This window comes from Lepisma saccharinum, chromosome 19, assembly GCF_977018435.1.
Source record: "Lepisma saccharinum chromosome 19, izLepSacc3.1, whole genome shotgun sequence".
NCBI lineage: Eukaryota > Metazoa > Arthropoda > Insecta > Zygentoma > Lepismatidae > Lepisma > Lepisma saccharinum.
The window spans coordinates 40,971,557-40,996,303 of record NC_139247.1 but is presented as its reverse complement, the minus strand read 5'-3'; the positions used below and the strand labels follow the sequence as shown (position 1 = coordinate 40,996,303).

Below are 24,747 nucleotides of genomic sequence, written 5' to 3'. Positions count from 1 at the left end.
TAAGTACAATTTCGCAGCTGCTTGACAGCCATTATTCCACTCTCTTCTTGTTGCCTCCCACTCCCAACCCGGTAGGTGCGATATTTCATTAACCCTCTTTCTTCTTTTGTTTTATCTTCGTTATCGGTGTCCTTCCTCGTTTCCTCTAGTTAATCGTTGCTAAGTAGAATTTCGCAGCTGCTTGACAGCCACTATTCCACTCTCTTCTTGTTCCCTCCCTCTCCCAGCCCGTTAGGTGCGATATTTCATTAACCCTCTTTCTTCTTATGTCTTATCTTCGTTATCGGTGTCCTTCCTCGTTTCCTCTAGTTAATCGTTGCTAAGTAGAATTTCGCAGCTGCTTGACAGCCACTATTCCACTCTCTTCTTGTTCCCTCCCACTCCCACACGTTAGGTCCGATATTTCATTAACCCTCTTTCTTCTTTTGTCTTATCTTCGTTATCGGTGTCCTTCCTCGTTTCCTCTAGTTAATCGTTGCTAAGTAGAATTTCGCAGCTGCTTGACAGCCACTATGCCAATCTCTTCTTGTTCCTTCCCACTCCCACCCGGTAGGTCCGATATTTCATTAACCCTCTTTCTTCTTTTGTCTTATCTTCGTTATTCGTGTCCTCCCTCGTTTCCTCTAGTTAATCGTTGCTAAGTACAATTACGCAGCTGCTTGACAGCCACTATTCCACTCTCTTCTTGTTCCCTCCCACTCCCAGCCCGGTAGGTGCGATATTTCATTAACCCTCTTTCTTCTTTTGTCTTATCTTCGTTATCGGTGTCCTTCCTCGTTTCCTCTAGTTAATCGTTGCTAAGTAGAATTTCGCAGCTACTAAACAGCCACTATTCCACTCTCTTCTTGTTCCCTCCCACTCCCACACGTAGGTCCGATATTTCATTAACACTCTTTCATCTTTTGCCTTATCTTCGTTACCGGTGTCCTTCCTCGTTTCCTCTAGTTAATCGTTGCTAAGTAGAATTTCGCAGCTGCTTGACAGCCACTATTCCACTCTCTTCTTGTTCCCTCCCACTCCCAGCCCGGTAGGTGCGATATTTCATTAACCCTCTTTCTTCTTCTGTCTTATCTTCGTTATCGGTGTCCTTCCTCGTTTCCTCTAGTTAATCGTTGCTAAGTAGAATTTCGCAGCTGCTTGACAGCCACTATGCCACTCTCTTCTTGTTCCCTCCCACTGCCAGCCCGGTAGGTGCGATATTTCATTAACCCTCTTTCTTCTTTTGACTTATCTTCGTTACCGGTGTCCTTCCTCGTTTCCTCTAGTTAATCGTTGCTAAGTAGAATTTCGCAGCTACTAAACAGCCATTATTCCACTCTCTTCTTTTTCCCTCCCACTCCCACACGTAGGTCCGATATTTCATTAACACTCTTTCTTCTTTTGTCTTATCTTCGTTACCGGTGTCCTTCCTCGTTTCCTCTAGTTAATCGTTGCTAAGTAGAATTTCGCAGCTGCTTGACAGCCACTATTCCACTCTCTTCTTGTTCCCTCCCACTCCCAGCCCGGTAGGTGCGATATTTCATTAACCCTCTTTCTTCTTATGTCTTATCTTCGTTATCGGTGTCCTTCCTCGTTTCCTCTAGTTAATCGTTGCTAAGTAGAATTTCGCAGCTGCTTGACAGCCACTATTCCACTCTCTTCTTGTTCCCTCCCACTCCCAGCCCGGTAGGTGCGATATTTCATTAACCCTCTTTCTTCTTTTGTCTTATCTTCGTTATCGGTGTCCTTCCTCGTTTCCTCTAGTTAATCGTTGCTAAGTAGAATTTAGCTGCTGCTTGACAGCCACTATTCCACTCTCTTCTTGTTCCCTCCCACTCCCAGCCCGGTAGGTCCGATATTTCATTAACCCTCTTTCTTCTTTTGTCTTATCTTCGTTATCGGTGTCCTTCCTGGTTTCCTCTAGTTAATCGTTGCTAAGTAGAATTTCGCAGATGCTTAACAGCCACTATTCCACTCTCTTCTTGTTCCCTCCCACTCCCACCCCGGTAGGTGCGATATTTCATTAACCCTCTTTCTTCTTGTGTCTTATCTTCCTTATCGGTGTCCTTCCTCGTTTCCTCTAGTTAATCGTTTGCTAAGTAGAATTTCGCAGCTGCTTAACAGCCACTATTCCACTCTCTTCTTGTTCCCTCCCACTCCCACCCGGTAGGTCCGATATTTCATTAACCCTCTTTCTTCTTTTGTCTTATCTTCGTTACCGGTGTCCTTCCTCGTTTCCTCTAGTTAATCGTTGCTAAGTAGAATTTCGCAGCTGCTTGACAGCCACTATTCCACTCTCTTATTGTTCCCTCCCACTCCCAGCCCGGTAGGTGCGATATTTCATTAACCCTCTTTCTTCTTATGTCTTATCTTCGTTATCGGTGTCCTTCCTCGTTTCCTCTAGTTAATCGTTGCTAAGTAGAATTTCGCAGCTGCTTGACAGCCACTATGCCACTCTCTTCTTGTTCCCTCCCACTGCCAGCCCGGTAGGTGCGATATTTCATTAACCCTCTTTCTTCTTTTGACTTATCTTCGTTACCGGTGTCCTTCCTCGTTTCCTCTAGTTAATCGTTGCTAAGTAGAATTTCGCAGCTACTAAACAGCCACTATTCCACTCTCTTCTTGTTCCTTCCCACTCCCACACGTAGGTCCGATATTTCATTAACACTCTTTCTTCTTTTGTCTTATCTTCGTTACCGGTGTCCTTCCTCGTTTCCTCTAGTTAATCGTTGCTAAGTAGAATTTCGCAGCTGCTTGACAGCCACTATTCCACTCTCTTCTTGTTCCCTCCCACTCCCAGCCCGGTAGGTGCGATATTTCATTAACCCTCTTTCTTCTTATGTCTTATCTTCGTTATCGGTGTCCTTCCTCGTTTCCTCTAGTTAATCGTTGCTAAGTAGAATTTCGCAGCTGCTTGACAGCCACTATTCCACTCTCTTCTTGTTCCCTCCCACTCCCAGCCCGGTAGGTGCGATATTTCATTAACCCTCTTTCTTCTTTTGTCTTATCTTCGTTATCGGTGTCCTTCCTCGTTTCCTCTAGTTAATCGTTGCTAAGTAGAATTTAGCTGCTGCTTGACAGCCACTATTCCACTCTCTTCTTGTTCCCTCCCACTCCCAGCCCGGTAGGTCCGATATTTCATTAACCCTCTTTCTTCTTTTGTCTTATCTTCGTTATCGGTGTCCTTCCTGGTTTCCTCTAGTTAATCGTTGCTAAGTAGAATTTCGCAATTGCTTAACAGCCACTATTCCACTCTCTTCTTGTTCCCTCCCACTCCCACCCCGGTAGGTGCGATATTTCATTAACCCTCTTTCTTCTTGTGTCTTATCTTCCTTATCGGTGTCCTTCCTCGTTTCCTCTAGTTAATCGTTTGCTAAGTAGAATTTCGCAGCTGCTTAACAGCCACTATTCCACTCTCTTCTTGTTCCCTCCCACTCCCACCCGGTAGGTCCGATATTTCATTAACCCTCTTTCTTCTTTTGTCTTATCTTCGTTACCGGTGTCCTTTTTCGTTTCCTCTAGTTAATCGTTGCTAAGTAGAATTTCGCAGCTGCTTAACAGCCACTATTCCACTCTCTTCTTGTTCCCTCCCACTCCCACCCGGTATGTCCGATATTTCATTAACCCTCTTTCTTTTTTTGTCTTATCTTCGTTACCGGTGTCCTTCCTCGTTTCCTCTAGTTAATCGTTGTTAAGTAGAATTTCGCAGCTGCTTAACAGCCACTGTTCCACTTTCTTCTTGTTCCCTCCCACTCCCACCCGGTAGGTCCGATATTTCATTAACACTTTCTTCTTTTGTCTTATCTTCCTTACCGGTGTCCTTCCTCGTTTCCTCTAGTTAATCGTTGTTAAGTAGAATTTCACAGCTGCTTAACAGCCACTGTTCCACTTTCTTCTTGTTCCCTCCCAATCCCTCCCCGGTAGGTGCGATATATCATTAATCCCTCTTTCTTCTTTTCTCTTTTCTTCGTTATCGGTGTCCCATTCGTTTCCTCTAGTTAATCGTTGTTAAGTAGAATTTCGCAGCTGCTTAACAGCCACTATTCCACTCTCTTCTTTTTCCCTCCCACTCCCAGCCCGGTAGGTCCGATATTTCATTAACGATCTTTCTTCTTTTGTCTTATCTTCGTTATCGGTGTGTTTCCTCGTTTCCTCTAGTTAATCGTTGCTAAGTAGAATTTCGCAGCTGCTTAACAGCCAGTATTCCACTCTCTTCTTGTTCCCTCCCACTCCCAGTCCGGTAGGTGCGATATTTCATTAACCCTCTTTCTTCTTTTGTCTTATCTTCGTTATCGGTGTCCTTCCTCGTGTCCTCTAGTTAATCATTGCTAAGTAGAATTTCGCAGATGCTTAACAGCCACTATTCCACTCTCTTCTTGTTCCCTCCCACTCCCAGCCCGGTAGGTCCGATATTTCATTAACACTCTTTCTTCTTTTGTCTTATCTTTGTGTCCTTCTTCGATTCCTCTAGTTAATCGTTGCTAGGTAGAATTTCGCAGCTCCTTAACTTCCACTATTCCACTCTCTTCTTGTTCCCTCGCACTCCCAGCCCGGTAGGTGCGATATCTCATTAACCCTCTTTCTTCTTTTGTCTTACCTTCCTTATCGGTGTCCTTCCTCGTTTCCTCTAGTTAATCGTTGTTAAGTGGAATTTCGCAGCTGCTTAACAGCCACTATTCCACACTCTTCTTGTTCCCTCCCACTCCCAGCCCGGTAGGTCCGATATTTCATTAACCCTCTTTCTTCTTTTGTCTTATCTTCGTTATCGGTGTTCTTCCTGGTTTCCTCTAGTTAATCGTTGGTAAGTAGAATTTCGCAGATGCTTAACAGCCACTATTCCACTTTCTTCTTGTTCCCTCCCACTCCCAGACCGGTAGGTCCGATATTTCATTAACCCTCTTTCTTCTTTTGTCTTATCTTTGTTATCGGTGTCCTTCCTCGATTCCTCTAGTTAATCGTTGCTAGGTAGAATTTCGCAGCTCCTTAACATCCACTTTTCCACTCTCTTCTTGTTCCCTCGCACTCCCAGCCCGGTAGGTGCGATATCTCATTAACCCTCTTTCTTCTTTTGTCTTATCTTCGTTACCGGTGTCCTTTTTTGTTTCCTCTAGTTAATCGTTGCTAAGTAGAATTTCGCAGCTGCTTAACAGCCACTATTCCACTCTCTTCTTGTTCCCTCCCACTCCCACCCGGTATGTCCGATATTTCATTAACCCTCTTTCTTTTTTTGTCTTATCTTCGTTATCAGTGTCCTTCTTCGTTTCCTTTAGATGATCGTTCTAAGCAGAATGTAGCAGTTTGCCTAACAACAAATACTCTTCCCAGTTCGATGTTTTATGGTGAATCCTGACATTTTGTTTTTTCGTCCGTTTTCAACTTTATCTTGTGTTTTCTCTTCTCTCCTCTTCAGTCCATTCAACTACAAAGAACAGATTGTGTTTCTTTGTGTAAATCAGTTTAATGTTTTTCAAATTTTTATAATTTGCATTTCATACGTGGTGTATAATATCTATTAGATGTGGAGGCTGTATATACTTAGCAAATTATAACCTTTATATAATAATAAAGGATGGGGTGTGCATTTTATTTTCATGTATATTTTTAGTATCTTGGTATATATTTATTTGAAATACTAATCTTAAACAGATAACGCTGAGTTAAATATCGTGTTATATTACGTTTTTGAACAATAATAACAATTCTGAGGCTTGTTAATTATAGCTTTATATCCTACACACGTGCGTTTTATTCTTATTTGTTTTTCTTGGATTCTAGTGTATATATGAAACCTTATTGAGTCTATTGTTATTTTTGTTCATAGTGGATTTTACAGAGGTGGGACCGCCTAAAATATTTAATAAATGCGGCTAGATGCGTTTCTGAGGAATTTTAATTTTTACGCTTTTGTGCAATTAAACTCTACGTGTGAGTAAATGACATGGAATTAATTGTCCTTAATAAGTAAAGGGTATTCCAGAACTGCGAAGACCTTCTCCTACCAATAAGCCATTTGATGCTTTCTCCTTGCAGTGAAGACAATCTAAAATCTATAGAAGATCATGACGAAAGCTTCATCCAATCAGACACACACATACCTACTACTAGAAACTTACCTTTTATACTTTTACTGGTTTGTCCATTGACATATCTTCGACTCTTCAAACTTTTCAATATATCGGACGGTGAGAAATTCATGCAACAACAAAATCACTATCGGTTCTTCACTTATGAACATTTGTAATTTTCAAGTACTTCCCTTAGATTTATCAGATTTTTTGCACTTCGCAACGGAATATCGTCTTACCGTGATATGCTTGAATCCAACATCTGAACATGGACATTTCTTGATCAGCCCCACGAGCTGATGGGTTGTGGGTTCATCTGTGTCCGAGTGCCTTTGCTGCTAGAATCAAGATCTTTCTTCTGGAGCAGCGACGGTGCAAGAGCAAGAGTTGGATGCGTCAGGGCACCCGCTCACGTCCTATCGGTTCCTGGAAGGACTGTTCACTTACAGGAGTGTTGCGTTTTGTGTGAACGGTGTTATGCATCCACCCCCACCAACACATTCCATAGCAACGTTATTCATGCAGGGAATCGGGGTAAAGAGGGATCCTAGTCACGTGGGCATAAAGGGGAACGAAGCAGCCGATGCTGCCGCTAAGTCTGCTGAAGCTGACGGCAACGTTCTCGTCCACTTTCTGCTATCTAGGGACCTTCAGAATGTTTGCCGTTCTTTCATTCTTAACACGTGACAGGCTGAGTGGTATGAGATAAGGGGGAATAAACTTCGAGCTATCAGGCTGCTGCTTGGCGTTCCTCGTCCCGTCCCTCCCGCCGAGAGGAAGTCATCTTAACGCGGCTCCGAATCGGACATAGCCGTCTAACGCAGTGTCATTTGCTACAAGTACTGGACCCTTCGTTGTGATGTTGTTTTAACTGTTTGACACAGTCTTCTCGAATGTGCCGCTTTTCATGACAGTATTTTAACGTTCCCAACAATTGCCTTTCATGTTGGGTGACGATGATAGAGTTTTAGCGAATGTTTTCAGATTATTTAGAAGAGCAGGCCTCTTCCACTACTTGTGAAGTAGCTATTAAACTATCCTTGCCTTTTTAATATGTTAATTATGTTTGTACATGCAAGTCCATTTAGAACTTGTATTTTAAATTTTTCTCAAAGGGGTTTTTACATCCCTTTTTTAATTTCACGGTAAGGGTTTTAGAAACTGTGATCTTCCCCATATAGATTGAAGGGGGCCAAATGGCCTAATGTGCCCACGCACACAAAAATTTAAATTCAATCAATGTTATGAACTTGCTATTTAAAATATGTGGCAAACAGTCTACCACTGCCATTTTTGGCTAATCGCGAAATTAGATCGGCTTAGAGATCGGTTAGTTCATTGAACTCTCCAGCCTAACTATAGCCTATTTGGGGGTAGCAGGGAAAATATTGTTAAAGTCCTTGCCTTGACTGTTCTCACCCAACAGGTCGGTAGGTGCCGGGGCTTGCCCCAAGTTGATATTTTCACGGAGATGAGGCCTGCTCGACGGGGTTCTTGAAGTCCTTTTGGCTAATCGCGACCACGAGGGTAAGTGACGACATGATGAAACTTATGAAGGGACACTCACAAGGAACACCGATGCCCAGGCTAGGATTTGAACCCAAAATATTCGGTGGCGAGGTCGAAAAATCTACCACTTAACGCTCTAAGCCACCGAGCCGGCTAGTCTTGCGAATGTTGTGACGTTTAGCTTATATAATGAGATTTTAAAAAAATGTCCCTAGTTCAAACGTGTTTGTTCACAATGTCTTGCCTGAATATGTGCAGTACAAGTATATGTAATAATTTGTGACGTAACATGGTATTGAAGGCCAACAGTCTACAAGTCATTTATTTCACTTTTCGAAACGATGCCCAAGTTATTTTTTATTGAATCGGTGATTGACTTTTTATTAGTAGCGTTATTCTGAGAATTTGACCTTGTTTACTTCAACAATTCTTATTTATTGTAAATATTTATGGAAATGTAAGGGCATGCAAAGTAAAACAAAAACAGAAGTCCGATAACTTCAGATTTTTCGGAATGTACATACCGGGTGTCCCAGAAGTCTTTCCCTGATTACAAACTTTATTCATATCCGCTATATGCAATGTAGAGATGTGAAAGTGGTGCCAAAATGTTGGAAAACTAACCAAGTTTATTTGTTGCAGGTTTCAGTAATGTGGCTGAAGTGTAGCAGTGTCAGTGCCAAGGAATCCGGAATTAATGCTCTTGACATCGGGTGGCATCTTTCCATACAATGTTTCTTGGACTTGACAGGATTTGTGAATGAAGATAAATTCCATTTTTTTTAAATACCAACTTATTGATGGCAGATTCTAGACGAAAGAATTCTGTACATTTGAAAGTTCCTCTGCACTGTTATTGGTGACCGGGTTTCGTGATACCAGAGGACATGCTGAGCTTTTTCCTGTTTTGTGAACATTTCCGGTTTTCTGGGCACTGACACTGTTACACTAAAGCCACGTTACTCAAACCTGCAGCAAAAAAACTTGGGTAGTTTTCCAACATTTTGGCACCATTTTCACATCTCTACATTGCATATAGCGGATTTAAATAAAGTTTGTAATCAGGGAAAGACTTCTGGGACACCAGGTATTTTTCATAAAATTTACCTTTTAATCTAAAATTGGACTTGGTTTTCCCTGAACCAAGGGAAATTTCCCTTATGTAGCAGCGCAGAAAGAAGGAAGGGAAAAGGTAGTGTTTTCCTGCCAGCGTTGTTTTGAGGGGCGAAACTGATCAGTGATCAGGCAGACCACGTTTTTTTTTAAATAGCCACTCGCCATTTTGTCTTCGGCTCCCTCGACCCCCCCCCACCCACCCACCCGGTTCGAGCTTGCAAGCAACCCGGTCCTCAGAAGTGTACGATGGTTTGATTGATTCGCTTTTTGTGCCACTTTTGGCTAATTTGCGAAGATGGGGATGAGTCATGATATGATGAAATTGACGAATGGACACACACAAACATCCATGCCCAGACCAGGATTCGAACCCAGGACCCCTGAAGTTTGCGATGGAGAACGATCAATGGGGTACGTAGTGTCCACTCAGTGGCGTATTTGGTGAATTTATTTCGGGGGGGGGGGTTAGGTTTTTGGTATGCCCATTTTGTATATGTTACCAGCCACTGGCGTACGGAGGCTGAGTGATGGGGAAAATCAACATTTTCATATGAAAGCAATATCAAAAATTCGGGAAAAACAACGTGGTGTGTGAACAACTTTCGGTAAAACTATCAAAGCCGGGAAATGTCTGTAACTCGTTTATTCTGTAATTGTTGACATTCGTACTTACCTATTCTGCATTGCGAAAGATTGTTTAACAAGGGATTTCGCTTTTTTTTTTTTAACGAAATTCGTATATATTGTCGACATATAGCGTAATTATTGTTCGTTCTTTTCTCGCTTCCCGAACACGTAAAATGGCGGGCAAATCTTGACTAGAGTGTGCGTCAAATCTCCTGCATGTGGTAATAGCCAATAGCAGCGCACTGCAGCTGTGCCATGTCGAAATCTCAGACGGAAAAGAGAATGCGTGGTTGAGCGAAACGCTTTGTCACGGAGAGCACGGAACATTAGATAATATAACATATAATAAACTTAATGGGAGAAAAGAACATACCTGTTTATGCCAGAGGGACTGCATAATTGTTTCAATATTCTCAAGGTGGAAGTTGTAGAGCCTTTGTAAGATATTTTGTCCCGTAAAGAGTACGTTATCTTTTTGTCAGTAGAAAATTCTCCACGATCGTAAATTTCAAAAACTGTTCTACGAACTTCGTCTTTTTCAAAGTCATCTAAGTTTTTCGTTCTTTTCGGTACGTTAATGTGCTTTCTAGGTGATTGAAACATTGGAGCAGGCCCCATCCACATTGTTTTGCCCCCGAACGTATCCGAGAAACGGTAGCTTGATTCACACCACACGCTTGAGCTGTTAGAGCCTGGCACTTCTTAAAGTCAATTTTACTTTTCTGTTCTTTACTCGAACACTTTTTTTAAAAAAATGTACACCTGAAAAATCACCTATCGTGCCTGGCTTCGTACAACACTATTTTTCTCTCTTCTCTCGCTATCACTACCACTTGGTTTACTCAACGACATGTTGCACACACCCACTAAACACATGTAAAAAACGAACAGTGACGGTATCTTCTTCGTCAACTTCTTCTACCATCACTGGGAACGTACGTGCCCTGTTCCCTTCGCTAATCGGAAAGTTTCGGAATGCAACAGGAACGAAAGGAGAGCAAAAACGATACAATGCAAATACCTTTATAATAACATTGCTTCTACAGAGGGAACGGTATAAGCTACAATCACGCTTGTTTTTCGTACATACTCGCAAATTCATTATATTTCCATCTGTTGAACTACTGACACTTGAAATAATCTATTTATATCCGAGCGCCACGTACACGATTTAGTAGCGAGGTGAAACAGGTTGGTTCTGAACTAGACAACGCCGCACGTCTGTGATTCGCTGGTGCTGTTCAGCCGTTCAAGGCCATATGCAGGAGATTTGACGCGCACTCTAGCATTGTGTTTCAAACGGCAAAGCAGTGTTTCAACCTTCTTAACAGAAAAATTCACTCATAGCCCCGAAAACCATTCGGGATAGTACGACCATCCTCGAATAGCCCCAAAAATCATTCTGGATAGTATAACCATCCACAAATAGCCCCAAAAACCATTCACGATAGCCCCACGCACCATCACGGTAAGGTTAGGTTAGGCTGCTTTAGGTTGGGCAATATAGTGAAAAAACTGTGTGTTTGGAAACACTTACCGGGGATTACGTAATCAGATGCTCGCAACATCCGGTTCAAGTACATGGATGGAAATGCAAGCAACAGCTTTCGTGCATCGGAGGGACATTATTATAGAAAAATACACGATTTAGCGGACAAATACATTGAAAAATGCGAGAAAACACTTCTACGACCTTCCGAAATTACACAGAAACTCAATTCCGTAAGTACTTTCTCCTGTAAATTTGAAGAAATCCATTTCCCGGCTATGACATTTTACCCAACTTTCAAAATAAAGGTTATACTGTAAATGGTAATTATGAAATATTTCAAACACTGTCTCCCTCCCTAGAACGCAGCTATATAATATGTACCTTTACAATTCAAGTCCCCGCGGGAAAAGAATTCTGCGTATGTCAGTGTTGCCAGCTAAGTAAACAGAATTATTGCCAGTAAACTATTAGCTTGGAGTTCTGTACCTTAGAACAGTGTTTCTAACCTTGGCCATTAAATCTTATTATAACACGTGCAATTTAGAAACGCTTAGTATAATGTATTTACATTCTAAGAAAACCGAATCTGATACACTAGAAGAACTATTAAACTAACAACACTGAGAAACCTTGACCAAATGTTTATTACCCGTTCAGCATGCGGCAAGAAATGTTATTTATCTCCACCGAGTAGAGCTGACGAAATCAACTCAACGTGCCCTGGCGGCAGGTTTTTGTAGTTTATTTAACAATGGTCAGAGCAAAGGCGTTAGCCTGGGTGCTATGTGTATAACCTCTGCACTCGATGACTGTATAAACAAATGAACAATGGCCTAATTAAAAACATAATTTCAGATGCGAAGGAGGATGCCAAATATTTTCCTGAATGATTTTTCCTGTGGTGTTTGTTCCATAGAAGAAGTTACCTACTAAATGCTTTCATTGAGGGGGGGGGCTAAAAACATCCCTGGCAGGGATTTAAAAATTACCACCTTATGTGATAAAAAAATGGAGAAATTCTAAAATACCCACTCTATTTAATTTTTAATCTAATACTGTCGACGCATACATTTCCGGAAAAATTGAAAGTTACAGCAGTCTGTCCTATTCCCAAAAGCAACGACACCGAAGATGTGCAAAACTACAGACCAATTAGTATACTAGCAGCCCCAGCAAAGATATTTGAGAAAATCTTACACAAATACATATTTGCTCATGTAAAACCTGCCATATCTAAGTTCCAGTATGGCTTCGTTCCATGCAGGTCAGTTCAGACAAATCTTTCCGACATAACAGATTTTATTAGCACAACGTTAGATAAGGGTGGGCAAGTTGATGTGATTTACATGGATTTTTGCAAAGCATTTGATATGGTTGATCACGAGGTACACAGGGATCCAACCTAGGGCCACTACGTTTTACGTTACTTATAAATAACTTACCAGACTGCCTAGAAAACGGTAACAAATTACTCTTTGCTGACGACCTCAAATTTTACAAGGAAATAATTACGACAGATGACAGCATCCAACTACAAAGTTACATTAAAAAATTAGAAAAGTGGACAAACTATAACGACTTAGTACTAAATATAAATAAATGCCATTACGTAACATACACACGTAAGAAACCCCCTATAGAATGTATGTACAAAATACATTACCATATTCTTACTAGACATGACGCAGCAAAGAATCTGGGGGTATTTTTTTAATCTAATCATAGTTTTCAATAAGCCCATAAATCATGTAATTCGCTACGCCCTGAGGAACCTAGGGTTTATTCTTATACAGGAAAGGCAATTTCGAAACACCGAAGCACTCAAGGCACTGTACGTCTCGTATGTAAGACCTACGCTCGAATATGCATCCGTGGTATGGAATACAGACACGATTAAGCATATTAAGGGGATCGAGAGAGTTCAGAAGAAATTTCTTCGGTACGTAAGATTCAAAATAGAGAAAGTATATCCTGCATTTGAGCACTATGACAATCTAGTTTCAGAGTTTCGCTTCACAAAGCTACAAGAACGAAGAACACTTCATGAAAATATACTCCTGTGGAAATGAATAAGCAACGACATTGACGCAACGAATCTCTTATCAAAAATCAGAGTTCGGGTTCTCTCAATGAGAACGAGAAACAAAAATGATATATTTTTAACGAAGTGGGCTAGAACTGACATCCTAGAAATGTCACCAATATATAGAATGTGCAAAAGGTATAACAGTCTAGCAGCTAGGAACAAGAACATCGACATATTTTCTATGACCCTAAAGGAATTCCGATCAAATATCCCCAATACATTTCATGATTTAAGAAAATAGACGTAATAAGTTGAAAACTATATATATATATATATATATATATATATATATATATATATATATATAATAGTAAAATCAATTTATATCCCTGTACTTCTTTTATTTTTATATCTTCATTATTTTATATTGTATTGTCTTGTATATCATTACTGAATGTATTGTGTTGTATAATTGTATCGGTTAAGTTCATTGTAATTATTATGAATGAGTACAATGCCAGATTTATGGAACGTTGTAATTGGGCATCTCCCTGTTGTGTTCTCAATAAATAAATAAATATCTTTGTGGGGGGAAAATCCCCGGCATCTCCTCCTTTAATTCGCACATTGCTTCAAGTTCTTTAAAAAAAAATACTGAAAAATTCTGGTTTAGAAGTTTGTTTTAATAGTTTGCTTAGTACAAATGAGCAATTACCCATATATTGAAGCTAAATGTTCAAAAACCTAATAAGAAAAGATGGTTTGCCATTGGTAAACGCGGTAACATGAAGAATACGCCACTGTTTATTACTGGAACTTTTAACATTTTGAAATTAGTTGAAACAGTCACTTACCTCCTTCAGCCTATTAAAGTAAACTTTCGTCCCGTAACACGTCGGTCTGCTCTTGGTGCATCTTCACATCTATCAAACCTATAGATCTTATCTGCTAGACACAATCTTACCTTGATCTCTCTTGCGAAAATTCACGGTGTGTATCCAGTCATAAGGACGTCTTGTTCCTTGTCCACACGATTACCTCTGCCACATTCATCCATGGTGCTGCATAATTTCTATGGCAACCTTCACATTTATCACTTTGTTCGTGACTGTTCCATTGTTTAAAAACAATTGTTGTGATGGCCAACGATTATTGATTGATTGATTTTGTGTTTTAAGTCCACATATTGATTCTGCTTTGACCTTCAAAGAATACATATCATATATGGTAAATAAGGCCTACAGATCATTAGGTTTTGTTATAAGGAATTCTAGAGATTTTAAGAGTATACATTGTATTACAACTTTATATAATAGCATAGTAAGAAGTAGACTTAAATATGCATCCATTATTTGGTCTCCAATGTATAGATCGTACGAAAATAGCATAGAAAGAATTCAGAAAAGGTTCCTAAGGTATCTGTTTTACAAAAAATATGATATGTTGCCACGACAACATAACGTGAATTATAATAATCTGCTTGACATATTTGGTTTTAAGAGTCTTAGTAATAGGAGTTAAATATTAGAACAGTTGTACTTGTATAAAACAATTAATGGTGTTTTAGACAACAGCTCCTTTCTCGGTCAAATACAATTCAATATAAGAGAAAATAATCTGCGTAATATAAATATTCTAACTTCTAAAATTTCAAAAACTAAGAAATATAGAAACTCACCAATAAATAGAATGTGTCACAGTTACAATATCCTTGTTGCAAACAACCAATGTGTAGATTTTTTCAATTTCCATTTGACAGATATAAAAGAATAATAGATTCAGTGCTATAGAAAACGAAACTCTGATAGAATATAGATTGTTTAATATAAATTTTACCATTTGCGGTGTGCAATACTTGCGAATCACGTATAAACATCTTGCCTAAATGTATGTAGATAAGTGTATATATATATCTAATGTGTTACGTATGTTGTAGTTATATATATTGTACGTGAATGAATGAATATGTGTTTGTATATTTCCATGTAATGTGTATTAATCAAACACAGTGTACGCCTTCTGTAATTGAAGGTTCAATCCTCTGTAGAAGTGCAAAGCATAAATAAATAAATAAATAAATTATGCACAGCTTAATCGGTACTGGATGTACAGTTTGAAGTGGGATCCGAACCACTATGAGCCTCCACTGGGTATCGAAACCGGGACCCCTTCATTACCAGTTTTGACAGACTTTTGGTTGGACGATTTTCCTCATAGCGCTGACCGCGCAATAAAATTTTTGATTCTTTCCTCCATTAGGTACTTATGTGACAGTGTTCTTTTATCCATGGTGTGCCTAAAAAGTACCAAAAAAGACTAAATTTGGAGCCGAATTGAAATTTGAAAGTTTGAACCAGACATCAAGAGACTGTGCCAGGCTATGCAGGCACACCCTTCTCACTAGAAACTCTGAGGATTTAAAATAAGAACTCATAGATTGTGCTTGACAGTTTGTTTGCAAACTTTTTTTTTCAATAACTCGGAAAAATATATGAAAATTAAAGTTTTTTACATACTTCTTAGCATACATGTGTTTCATATTTTTCTTTTTGTAACTAATCATAAAGATTGTAAACGCAGGAACACCCAATAAAGTAATAAACGTAGGATTCTAATGTGTATTTGTTTACCATCTTAATAAAACTATTAAAGCCGGGAAACGGATTTCTTCAAATTTACAGGAGCAATTACTTACGGAATTGAGTTTCTGTGTAATTTCGGAAGATCGTAGAAGTGTTTTCTCGCATTGTTCAATGTATTTGGTTGCTAAATCATGTATTTTTCTATAATAATGTCCGTCTGATGCACGGAAGCTGTTGCTTGCATTTCCATCCATGTACTTGAACCGGATGTTGCGAGCATCTGAAGACGTAATCCTCGGTAAGTGTTTCCAAACACACAGTTTTTTCACTATATTCCCCAACCTAAAGCAACCTAACCTAACCTTACCGTGATGGTGCGTGGGGCTATCGTGAATGGTTTTTGGGGCTATTCGTTGATGGACATACTATCCCGAATGGTTTTTGGGGCTATGCGTGAATGGTGTTTGGGGCTATGCGTGAATGGTTTTCGGGGCTATGCGGGATTTTTTTTTGTTAAGAAGGTTGAAACACTGCTTTGCCGTTTGAATCACAACGCAAGTCAAGATTTGCCCGCCATTTTGCGTGTTCAGGAAGCGAGAAAAGAACGAACAATAATTACTCGATATGTCGACAATATATACTAATTTCGTTAAAAAAAAGAAGCGAAATCCCTTGTTAAACAATCTTTCGCAATGCAGAATAGGTAAGTCCGAATGTCAACAATTACAGAATAAACGAGTTACAGACATTTCCCGGCTTTGATAGTTTTACCATCGTCTTTCTACATACAGCCCAGCCCGACTGCCATTTTGCTTTATTGCAGGCAGCCAAAAAAATCCCCAAAACCGCAGAAGAAAAACCTATGATGGGGGTTCATTAGATGTTTAGATACGGCTAAATGGTACAATGGGAAAATAGTTTGAGAACCGCTGGTTTAAACGGTCTTCTTTCAAGTAGAAATTTCGATTTTTGTCCCCATTTTCAGAATTCTAGTCCACCGTGCAATCTTCTAATACTGTAAATATTTTCGTTCGAATCAGGCCTTCAACTTTAACATTGCTATTGTCTCTTCCCCAGGGTACGGCGACGTGGCCCCCGAAACGTTCGGAGGCCGTGTGTTTTGCATCGTGTTCGCCCTCATAGGGATCCCACTGACGCTCACCGTCATCGCCGACATGGGAAAGATGTTCGCATCAGTGGTCTTCGCCATCCACCTTCGTCTCAAGGGGTGCTTCCCCTCCAACCCCTTCCAGAAGCTCGGGGGCGGAGGGGCCTTTTTCAAGAAGACCGCCCGATCCTTGTTCGTCGTGTCAGCCGTCGTCTTTCTTCTAGTCTACATCGCCGCTGGTGCTGCCCTCTTCACCATGTGGGAGGATTGGACCTTCTTCGAGGGATTCTACTTCTGCTTTGTTACCATGACGACCATCGGTTTTGGTGACCTCGTTCCACGTAAGTCAATTACATTTTGTTATTTCTAAGTACACTACAATAAATCAACTTTCTTCATACATAGGGTTAGTCAAAATTATGTTAACAATTCGTAACGATCCGTAGTATCTTTTAACGAACTCCAACTTCCAGTCATTCAACCATCGTTTATCAATCAGGACATATTCAGAAACATCACAGGAATGCAGTGTCAGACAGCACTGACGCTCTTCCTGGTCATCAGCGTTATACGGACGAAATCCAGGAAGAGGCTACAGTCCTGACTGTGCATTTGTTTAGTAAATTGAATTGCAATAAATATCTGGGAGGCAGAGAGTTCTGGGTCAGTTCGAATTCAGTTATTGAAGAGCAAGTTACGATTGAATAGAGACAGAGTGTGTTAACGCTAGTCGCAAGTCAGACTCTACGTACAGTCACAAGCATAACCTCTCCCAGCAGATCTTCAGTTGGAGTACAGAGACACGTATATCCTTACATTACCCATGCTGATCCAGTCTTTTGGGGGTGTGAAACTCAAGTGTCATGTGTTGCCATTCAAGTGTGTAAATTTTGTACCTCTAGCGCCTTACCACCAAGCTCACCACGAGCAGAGAGTGCTTTATCATCAACGATGAATGATAATTAGTGAGATACATTCCCAAAAGATCCCCCGTACCTAAGGGTATGAGACGAATTAAATAGGACAAACCATGTATTCACAAAACATACATCATGCATTCAATATGATTTACAGGACGGCCTCAGCCTGTTATCCATGGATCAATAGGAAATGGATTTTATGATGCAGATCTTTCCAAAAATGTAGCTGTTTTCCTACCGATCGTTTGAGATATGTATTTTAGGACATGAAATCAAGTAAAATGAACACCCTTTGTTGCACCTTTTCGTGAGATTAGCACATTTATCCCCTTTTTACTCCCTCCTTGATGCTTCAGCACCTTTTTCCTTCCTTTTCTTTCATGTTTTGTTCAAAAGAACGGACAGAAAAATAGATGATTTTCACTCTTCTTGAGCAGCTTCATAAAATCATATAGTCTCATTTTGTAGAGCAGAACGAGAGCTATGAAATGGTGTAATATAATCATTGCAGCCCAAATAGTTCCCAAGATAATGTAGCAAAACCCGCGAGAGAAAACACAAACTTCAACAAAACCTATTCGGCAGAACGACAGTTCTCTCTGCGGTCCGCGCGCATTATATAACCACAGTTCTCTCTGCGGTCCGCGCGCATTATATAACCACAGTTCTCTCTGCGGTCCGCGCGCATTATATACAGAAGGCACAGAAAAAGAGAGCATTGAATAAAGGAATCTTATTAGCACCTTTTTTTGCACCTTTCTGAAAACATTTTCAGAACCTTTTTTCCCCTTTCCAGACCATAATTTTTCATCTTAAAATCCTTTCCCATGTGATCAACACAGAAGCGTGCAACAGTAGAATTTAAACCCCTGAAGCAGAAATCGCTGGGAATAGATGATATCACAGTCCTTATTCTGTCCTTCAAGTTACCGATATCACAACCTTTCGTTCTACAGACACGCTCCTTTAAAACCAGAAATCACAGGTTGTGTGTGCAGTCCACTGCAATCAGGGGTGCACACAGGGGGAGATTATGGTGCAGGCTACGCCATCGAGATTTTGGGAGGGGATTTTTCCCTCCAAATAATATAAAATTCAACATTTATATATTTTCCAAAATATATATAAAAATTGTACCCCTTAAATGCACCATATTTAATCCATTAGGTGAAGAAAAGACAGTGTTTAAGGGTATTATCGAAGGTGGGAGGGAGAGATACCCAATTCTTACATATTAGGCCTTAATTGACACTTGGGTTCTGGGTGGGGGTTTCTGAATTAAACGTTAGGGGGGGGGCAGTATCTGACTCTAGGTCTTTAGATTATAGCGGGTATTTTAGTATTATATATTTTAGTATTTAGAGGGGTATTGAGTATTAACTTGATTTGGGTATCCAATTCTTGTGTATTGCTATTGTCTTAGACTGTTGCGGAAATTCTGGTGTACAGACTGAGAATTAATTTTTTGGAGGAGGCAATATCCACTCTTCAATATTAACAATAAGTCTAAAATTGGCATGGATATTTTGGTGGTAGGATTGAATGTTAAATTTAAAGGGAGAGATAGGAAGCTCTTGATAAAGTGTTAAATTTTAGATTGTCAAGGGATTTCTGTAGTGGAGAGGGAGTTCGAACATTAAATTTTGGAGACTGTATTTAACGATATGGTATCCACACGTTTTCGACCCCGAACGTGCCAAAGAGAAGCTGGAAAAGACTAAATATTCGAGATCCTAAGAAAGTATTGACACCCCGTTATTAAATTAATCAAGTTAAAAGCAGGATCCATTAAGCACATACACTTACATGCAATAATAACATAAAAGTAGAGTCGAATTACTTTCGGAACATCTCCAGCCGACTGCGTGAGTCTGTCTAGCGAGCCTCGTGGGCGTGTAGAACCTGAGCAAGGGGCTTAGCGATAGGTTCTGGGTTGAGATGACGTCAGTGGCTCGCATGGTTGATTGGCTGCTTCGAGAGTTGTGACTCGTTCCGAAGCTTCAAATGCATAACAGCCAAAGATGTTACGGAAATAATCTCACTCTTCACATCATGGAAACATTAATTACACCTTGTAGCTGGTCAGCAATTAATTAACATATTACCAAAACCAGTAATGGTCAATCCGACCATTACAATGTAAGCGTGATATAATTGGAACTAAGTTAATCTACGTGAAGCTCATTCCAAGTTCTTAGATATAGAGTCTATATTGCCGCTTAAATGCAAACTATAAGAATAAGCTTCTAAACCAGAATTTCAGTAAACTTTTTAAAGAACCTAGGGACCTGTTAACGTACGCCACTGATCTGTCTCTAACGAAGACCGCTGAGGACTCATTTTTCTCCCTGGTTGTACGCAGGGAGGGCGAGGGAACCGAAGGGAAGTGGACGAGAAGGGGGAAAAGCAGCGGAGCAAAGCAGTGCTCGTTGCTGTAAACGGCTGCATATTCTCTTTTACCCCTCCACGCAATTACGTTCCGCCGTACTTGTTCATTGGTCGAGCTCTCTCGAGTCTCTACTTGCGGAGAGACTTGCTATCGTTCGTTTGCGCCAGAGATTCCCGAGACTTGATTTGTCGCTTCTCTGCCACTTTTGGTTAAACGCGACGATGCGTGATGATATGATGAAGGGACACTCGTACATGGCCAGGCCAGTAGAAATTTTGTAAAACCTACATCGTATGAAATTGTGCTCAACCAATAGATTTAATGGTTTGTACGTTTGTAATGTTTTGTAATGCATTGTGATTTTTTGTATTATGGGAGAAGTTCAATTCTCATAAACGCAAAGGTTAAGAAGAACAAGATTTAATTAACGTATAGGACCTCCCCTATGACATAGTGGTAGCGCCGTCGCCTTGTAATCAAGGGGTCCCGGGTTCGATACAGGGTAGAGGCACGTAGTGGTTTCGGATCCCACAACTGCAGTCGCAATCAGCCTTACTGTGCATAAAGTGGGATTAGAACTCCAACTCAATCATTTAACGTATATACTTTACTCTATCAGACAAATAATGAACGTACACTCACCGGCAATGAAAATTGGACAACTGTATCCTGAAATATCCGCTTACCTGCAATGCGATGTGTATATTGCCTAACTACGGGGATAAGGCAATTTTAATAGCAACTTTTCAATAGAAAGTTCGTCTATCGCCCAGGAGTTAGGCAACACACATAACTCCATGCAGGAAGCGGCTATTTCAGGATACAGGTGCCCCATTTGTATTGCCGGTGAGTGTACATTCACTATGCAGTTTTTATGTGAATGTCTCACATGATTGACAGAATTAAATAACTATGTTCCCAAACCGTATTGGATTACTTTGCATTCCCTGAAAAAAAAATCATCCCAATTGATAAATATTTGAAACTGGAAAGGGGGTGGAGAGGGGACTGATGAAAGCTGGAGGTGAGAATTCCCCCTTAATCTCTGCACAAACAACAGCCTGGGAGAGAGTAATTTCAACGGATGAAATGTGGAAACATGAAATATCGTGAGGAATGAAAGAAAACGTAAATAAACTTCCCAAGTTCTCATGTAGCGACTGGAAATGTGTGTGAGGAAATAAACTTCCGTCAAAATTGCTGCGAGGGTGCACATTGTCAGTTGAATGTATTCCTCTTCCAATCAGGGTTTACCGCAAACTTTCAGTTTAACTTGCTCTTGACAAATGAGCTGCAGAGTTCGCAAATTGGGTCGCCGTAAATTTTGCACACCAGATATTGGGAACTGGAAGCCAGCTTCTAGAAGTACGTGCAGTTCTTGAACAGATCCATTCGGCTACAAATTGTCACTTGAAGAAATTGTAAACCGAACATAAGGATGTGAACAAGCCAAGCTACAAATACTTCCAAAGGGATTTTTTTTTTTTACTTTGATTTACTTTATTTTACTTAGCTTTTTGTGCCACTTTTGGCGAAGATGGAGATGAGTGATGACATGATGGAATTGATGAATGGACACTCACGAACATCCACGCCCAGGCCGGGATTCGAAGCCGGGACCTCTAGCGTCGTGGTATTTCGAAAGGGAATAAGAAGTAATTATCACAAATTGAAACTGGAGTTTTGGTTTGGGAAATAGAAATTTTACAAATATGTGTGTGCTTATGTAAACCTACATATGCGCATTGCAACATGCCATAAATGCATAACGAGGGGAGGTGTATGAGGATAGAGCTTCGCACATTCACAATCTTGGCCATTTGTGGAGGTGATGCGATCAGCACCCAGTTCCGGCTGGCCGTGGCCTGTCGCTTATCAGTAGACCTCCGATTTTAACCTATTTTTTCCTTTGCAGGTAAATAAAAAATAACAAGTTATGTTAGCGTTTCATTAAAAAACGCAGCAATTGACGAAGTTCTATAGTGCCTAAAGTAACCTATTTTGCTTGTTAGAACCTATTGTAGGTCTAGCTGTCTAAATTAAACCTTTTTTTAGGTTGTAACATATGTTTTTAGCTTTTACAGGATTTTTATATCTCACAGAGGTATTTACTCGGTTTAGTGACGAAAGAAATCAATGACTGGCGTGTTTGAAACATGTATTCTGTCGATCCCCCCCCTCCAAGTCTGTAATTCTTTTCAAAGCTCTAATCAAAACAAAATGCACACAGTAGCGGCGATTATAGGGGCTTTTTCCTCCTGCTTTTTGCTCCCGCACTATGGACTCTTAATGCTAAGCCTTGCCTACAAAGAGAAAGGAAACTGCTCTTGCCAAACCCCCCCCCCACCCCCTCCTTAATAAAAGTTGCAATTTTTCACGTTTACGGAGAAAAAAATTGGGATAGAGAAAACATCTGCTTGTGCCTTCTATTCATGTTTTACCAAAATTCACGCATAATTCCCAGAGCCAATAATTCACGCATGATTCCCGGAATTCAAGGAATTCCGAGTTAGTAGCCACCCTGATATTGTGCAGCAAATTATACATACGTAGTTCTTTTTTCATATCATCAAGTTACAGCACATGTTTGTGCTAACAGCACAAACATAGTATTACAAAAAAATTGTGGATAATTTTGAAAGTGATATAAAGAAATTAAAATTTGGTGAGAGAATTATTATTATTTGGTTGTTATATATACCTATTAAAATTTCTTACGGTTCTTGTGAAATTTTGTTTTTAACGATTGTAAATAATCAGTATATTCAGGAATTTTAAACCATTTTAAGTTTTCCTAGAACCTACTTCATGATTTTTAGAACCTATTTTAGGATTATTAGAGCCTATTTTAGGATTTTTAGATCCTATTTTAGGATTTTTAGAGCCTATTTTAGGATTTTTAGAGCCTATTTTAGGATTTTTAGAACCTATTTTAGGATTTTTAGAACCTATTTTAGGATTTTTAGAGCCTATTTTAGGATTTTTAGAACCTATTTTAGGATTTTTAGAACCTATTTTAGGATTTTTAGAACCTATTTTAGGATTTTTAGAGCCTATTTTAGGATTTTTAGAACCTATTTTAGGATTTTTAGAACCTATTTTAGGATTTTTACAGCCTATTTTAGAAACCTAAAAGCACACTTTTTAGAACCTAAAAATCCGAGGTCTACTTATCAGCAATGAAATATGAGTCGAGAAAGGATATTGTGCAGATGAGTTGCTTATTAACAGCAAAGAATAGTCACAGACACTTCTGTGTTATAACAATTCCATTAACTTTCAATGGAATCGTTACAACCCAGAGGTGTCCATGACTGTACAATATGTCTGGTGATAAAAATGTGTGATAAGCTCAGGACAAAACACATGGAAATACACAACCCTCCAAGGATAATCCTGACCATGAAATCAGGCGCCAAGACTTCGTAATCGTACTAGTACTGAATGATTTACAATATTTCATCTATTATGACGTCATCTAAATATTTTATCTCTTTTTTGCTATTAAGGTCTGTGCATGTTTCATTAAACTAGTATACTACATACTATACAGAGCATTCCCTGACATACGCTACGAGACTCGGCGGCAACCGGCCCGGCATCAGGGCTTGTCTTTCCCGGTGAACGGGGTCCGCGACAGTCGCTAGAGTCGGCTATTAAAATTACACTTTCATATTGTGTACTAACCTTGACTACAGAAGGTGTTGAAAATGATGTCCCTCTGCTGCAACACATTCCTGGCATCTCCGAAGAAAATTGGCATTTACACGGGCAACTTCGTCTACTGTAATTCTCCAGATTTCTCTCGATACTCTCTTTTAACTCACGGATGGTGTGTACTAACCTTGACTACAGAAGGTGTTGAAAATGATGTCCCTCTGCTGCAACACATTCCTGGCATCTCCGAAGAAAATTGGAATTTACACGGGCAACTTCGTCTACTGTAATTCTCCAGATTTCTCTCGATACTCTCTTTTAACTCACGGATGGTGTGTACTAACCTTGACTACAGAAGGTGTTGAAAATGATGTCCCTCTGCTGCAACACATTCCTGGCATCTCCGAAGAAAATTGGAATTTACACGGGCAACTTCGTCTACTGTAATTCTCCAGATTTCTCTCGATACTCTCTTTTAACTCACGGATGGTGTGTACTAACCTTGACTACAGAAGGTGTTGAAAATGATGTCCCTCTGCTGCAACACATTCCTGGCATCTCCGAAGAAAATTGGAATTTACACGGGCAACTTCGTCTACTGTAATTCTCCAGATTTCTCTCGATACTCTCTTTTAACTCACGGATGGTGTGTACTAACCTTGACTACAGAAGGTGTTGAAAATGATGTCCCTCTGCTGCAACACATTCCTGGCATCTCCGAAGAAAATTGGCATTTACACGGGCAACTTCGTCTACTGTAATTCTCCAGATTTCTCTCGATACTCTCTTTTAACTCACGGATGGTGTGCGGATTGTCTTTGTATGCTTTATTTTTTAGATTTCCCCATTTTTCTTTCCACTTTTATTCAGAACTGACCCTGTTACTCTAAACTTTTTTAGAGGTTTAATATAGTGGTCCTATGTGGAACGGGAACTCCAGGAAATTTCGTTGCAAAATGTGGCCGCGGTGGCTCAAGGTGACCGCGGTGGCTCAGTCGGTAACGCGTCTGACTACCATGCTAAAGGTCCCGGGTTCGATCCCCGGCCGGTTCAAATCGGGGAACTTTTCTAACCAGTTCGCTGCCAGCACTGGCACGCGGTGCATCGTCTCTACGTGCGGTCCGTGTCGAGCATTTACGTGCAAGCGAGTGAAATTCCGGTTAAGTCTACCTTCTGTGTTCTGAACCATGTCTGTACGGCGAGTGAATACTGTGAAATTGGTCTTCACGAATGTGCGACAAAAACCGACATCGATACAACTGCATCGGTGGATACAG

General features: G+C 40.2%; 1 protein-coding gene across 2 annotated transcripts in view; it reads left to right on the top strand.

Annotated features, from left to right (window-relative positions):
- Positions 1-24,747, top strand: part of LOC146003117 (potassium channel subfamily K member 15-like) — a 459,319-nt gene that overhangs the window by 375,618 nt on the left and 58,954 nt on the right. Inside the window, exon 3 of one of the 2 annotated variants that reach the window (XM_083141293.1) lies at positions 16,540-16,845. In XM_083141293.1, coding sequence (XP_082997419.1) covers positions 16,540-16,845 — 306 coding nt within the window. Of the gene's footprint in view, positions 1-16,473; positions 16,846-24,747 lie in introns of both variants that reach the window. The other variant, XM_083141292.1, reaches the window with a different exon arrangement.